General features: G+C 40.1%; 1 protein-coding gene across 1 annotated transcript; it reads right to left on the bottom strand.

Annotated features, from left to right (window-relative positions):
• On the bottom strand, positions 2,874–3,263 carry LOC109840117. The gene has a single exon (XM_020408630.1). The coding sequence runs from the start codon at positions 3,261–3,263 to the stop codon at positions 2,874–2,876; it is 390 nt and encodes a 129-aa protein (XP_020264219.1).

The raw sequence follows: 3,765 nt of genomic DNA, 5'->3' as shown, positions 1-3,765 counted from the left end.
AAGTCACCCACATAGTCGCTGTCAGTGTAGCCCAGCAGAATTCCATCTTCACCCTTCTTGTAAAAAATACCCAAATCTGTAGTCCCTTTCACATATCGAAGCACTCTCTTTGCTGCTTGTAAATGCAACTCGGTGGGACTTCCCATATATCTACTAATCAAACAGACAACATACATCAAGTCTGGCCTTGTCACAGTCAAATACATAAGGCTCCCAACTATTTGCTTGAAAGCAGTGGCATCAACCTTAGCTCCATTTTCATCTTTCATCAGTTTGAACCCAGGTACAATAGGATTCTTGATTGAGTTGCTATTTGCCAACCCAAGCCTTTCTAGCACATCTCGAGCATACTTCTTTTGACAGATGTAGATCCCATCTTCATTCTGCAGAACTTCAACTCCAAGAAAGTATCTCATCCTTCCAAGATCAGTCATTTCAAACTCATGCATCATAGAGTTTTTGAATTTCACAAACATCTCCACATCATTACCAGTAAAGATAAGATCATCAACATACACACTAACAATAAGAATTACCTCCTACACCAGATTTAATAAACAGTGTGTGTTCAAAGCTGCATTTTTCAAAGCCCTCCTTCACAAAATAGGATTCAATCCGACTGTACCATGCCCTTGGAGCCTGCTTAAGACCATAGAGCGCTTTTCTTAGCTTGTAGACTTTGTCTTCCTCCCCTTTTCTTTCATAACCTTGAGGCTGATCAACATAAACTTCTTCAGTCAGCTCACCCTGCAAGAAGGCACTTTTCACATCTAGTTGAAAGATATTCCAACCCCTTTGAGCAGCCAAAGCTATTATGATTCTGATAGTGTCCCATCTTGCAACTGGAGCAAACACCTCATTAAAATCAATTCCATGCTCTTGTGCATATCCTTTAGCCACCAAACGAGCTTTATACTTGTCTACAACTCCATGCTCATTGAGCTTAGTTTTAAACACCCATTTCACACCAATGGTTTTTGCTTCAGCAGGTAAAGTCGTCAACTCCCATGTCCCATTCCTTTCGATTGCTTCAATTTCCAAATCCATGGCTTCCTTCCATTTTGGACTTTTTACAGTATCATGAAATGTGATGGGGGTGACAGCAGCAAACATAACACCATCTTCATCCTCTGAAAGACCTAAGCCTTCACCACTAACATAGTCTTCCAACCAAGCAGGTCGTCTTCTAACCCTCCCCTCATCTGAGCTGGGTGAATTACCATCAGAGGATTCATGGGATAATGAACCAGCTCCACCTTCTACTTCATGCTCACTCTCTTCATCACTCTATTCATCTTCTTCATCATTATCTCCTCATGCTAAAACATCAAGACTCACTTCTTTTGTGCTTCTTTCCCAGTTCCAGCACTCATTCTCTTCAAAATCGACATCTTTGCTAACCACAATACGTTTAGCAGCAGGGTCATAAAGCCTATAAGCCTTTGATTCTTCACTCCTTCCTAACAATACACATGGGAGACTCTTATCATCTAATTTAGTTCTCTTGTTGTCTGGAACATGTACATGAGCAACACATCCAAACACCCGAAAATAATCCACAGTAGGCTTGATACCGCTCCAAGCTTCTTCTGGGGTCACATTCTTCAAGGCTAAAGTTGGACTGCGATTCAACACATGCACACTCCATTTCACAGCTTCTGGCCAAAACAATTTAGGAACCTTTTTCTCAGACAACATACTTCGAACCATATTCATTATAGTTCGGTTTTTTCGCTCAGCAACCCCATTCTGCTGCGGTGTATAAGCTGCTGTCAATTGTCTTTTGATGCCATTAATTTCACAGAATTGGGTGAACTCTGTAGATAGAAATTCACCTCCCCTATCCGTGCGCAAACATTTTATGAATTCCCCATTTTCTTTCTCAACAAGTTGCTTGAATATTTTAAACACACCAAATGCCTCTGATTTTTCACACAAGAAATAAATCCAAGCTTTTCTGCTAAAATCATCAATGAAGCTAATAAAATACCTCTTTTTACTGCTGGATATTGGTTTGATCGGCCCACAAATATCAGCATGGACTAACTGCAGCCTTTGGGAAGCCCTCCAGAAGCTCTTCTTTGGTATACTCTTTCGGTGTTGCTTTCCAACTAAACAATCAGTACAAATTTTTCCCGGGGTTTTGCATACAGGCATACCCTTCACCATATTCTTATATTGTAGCGTTCTCAAGCTCTTGAAATTTAAGTGACCAAACCTGCAGTGCCATAAGTGTGACACATCATCTGAAGCTACTTGAAGACAAGTAGAGTCACCAGGTTGTGCAGTAGCTAGCAGTGCAAACATCCTGTTTGCAGACATTGAAGTCTGCATGATCAAACCTCTACTTGGATGATACAGCTTACACATTCCTCCCTGAATTAAAACAGCAAGGCCCTTTTCTTGAAGTTGCCCGATGCTAAGCAGGTTATTCGCTAACTTTGGTATGTAAAACACTTCTGTAATCACCTGTATGATCCCACCAACTTTCATCCTTATACTTCCTTTTCCAGTGGCTGCCAACTTAGTGTTGTTCCCCAGTCTTACAGAATGCCTAAAACTCTCATCAAGGCATGAGAACCATTTTTTGTGTCCACTCATATGATTACTACATCCAGAGTCGAGGAACCACATATCCTTACTGCTTGAATTCTTAATCTCAACATACGACATTAACAACATCTCATCCTCATTCTCCACTTCAACATAATTTGCATTCCTTTCGCGACTAGGACACTCATACTGAAAGTGACCTAGTTGATGGCAGTTGTAACACTCCACAGTTGCTTTGTTGAAAGATTGCCTTCCTCTTCCTCGGCCTCTTCCTTTGTAGCCTCCACGTCCTCTTCCTCTACCACCAACTCTATCCTCATTTAGCCTCCACGTCCTCTTCCTCTACCACCAACTCTATCCTCATACGAGACTTTGAGAACCTGCTCTTCTCCACTTCTATGTCCATTCATCCTTTGCTCATGCACCAACAAGCTACTTTGTAACTCGTCGATTGTTAAAGTGTCCAAATCATTAGATTCTTCCACTGAACAAACGACATAATCAAATTTTGAAGTCATAGACCTCAAAATTTTCTCAATGATAACTGTTTGATTCATCTTCTCACCATTTACCTTCATCTTGTTGGCAATGGTAAGAGTACGAGCAAAATACTCATCTACTCCTTTCATCTGCAAAACCTCAAATTCTCTTCTTAAGGCTTGCAATTGTGCTCGTTTCACCCTTGTTGTGCCCTGATATTTTTGCTTCATCGAGTCCCAGATTTGTTTCCCAGATTTGTTTCGAAGTATCCTTGACAAGAATAGTCTCCATAACCTGCCGATCTATAGCCTAAAACAAATAATTCTTCACCTTCAAATCTCACAATTTCTGATCCTCTAGTTGCTTGCGCCGATCCACTGTTTTAAATATCGGCCGATAATCGATATTATCGGCCGAGTTATCGGATTTTGGGAGCTCTCCGCTAGGATAAATTGGATTTTTAATCGGTTATCGTTTTTATAGGTTTATCGGCGATTTATCGGCGTTGTCGGCACTTATTGGCCGATAAGTAAGACTTTTTTATCGGGATTATCGGGATTATCGGTCCATTTTGACTAACATTATATATTTTCAAGGCTATGATGCAAGTTTCGTTTTCTACAATTTGTTAGTGATTCTAAACATGATTTACATTTTGGTATGTTTATATTTCATTAAGCATGATTAGATTACATTTTTTAATTGTTATATTATATATACACATCATCCAGT

The sequence above is a fragment of the Asparagus officinalis genome, chromosome 5 (assembly GCF_001876935.1).
Source record: "Asparagus officinalis chromosome 5, Aspof.V1, whole genome shotgun sequence".
Lineage (NCBI taxonomy): Eukaryota > Viridiplantae > Streptophyta > Magnoliopsida > Asparagales > Asparagaceae > Asparagus > Asparagus officinalis.
The sequence above is the reverse complement of the archived record's forward strand: the minus strand, read 5'-3'. Positions and strand labels throughout refer to the sequence as shown.

Coding starts and splice junctions, on each gene's coding strand:
- LOC109840117 (XM_020408630.1), bottom strand. CDS start 3,263: ATGAAGCAAAAATATCAGGGCACAACAAGGGTGAAACGAGCACAATTG.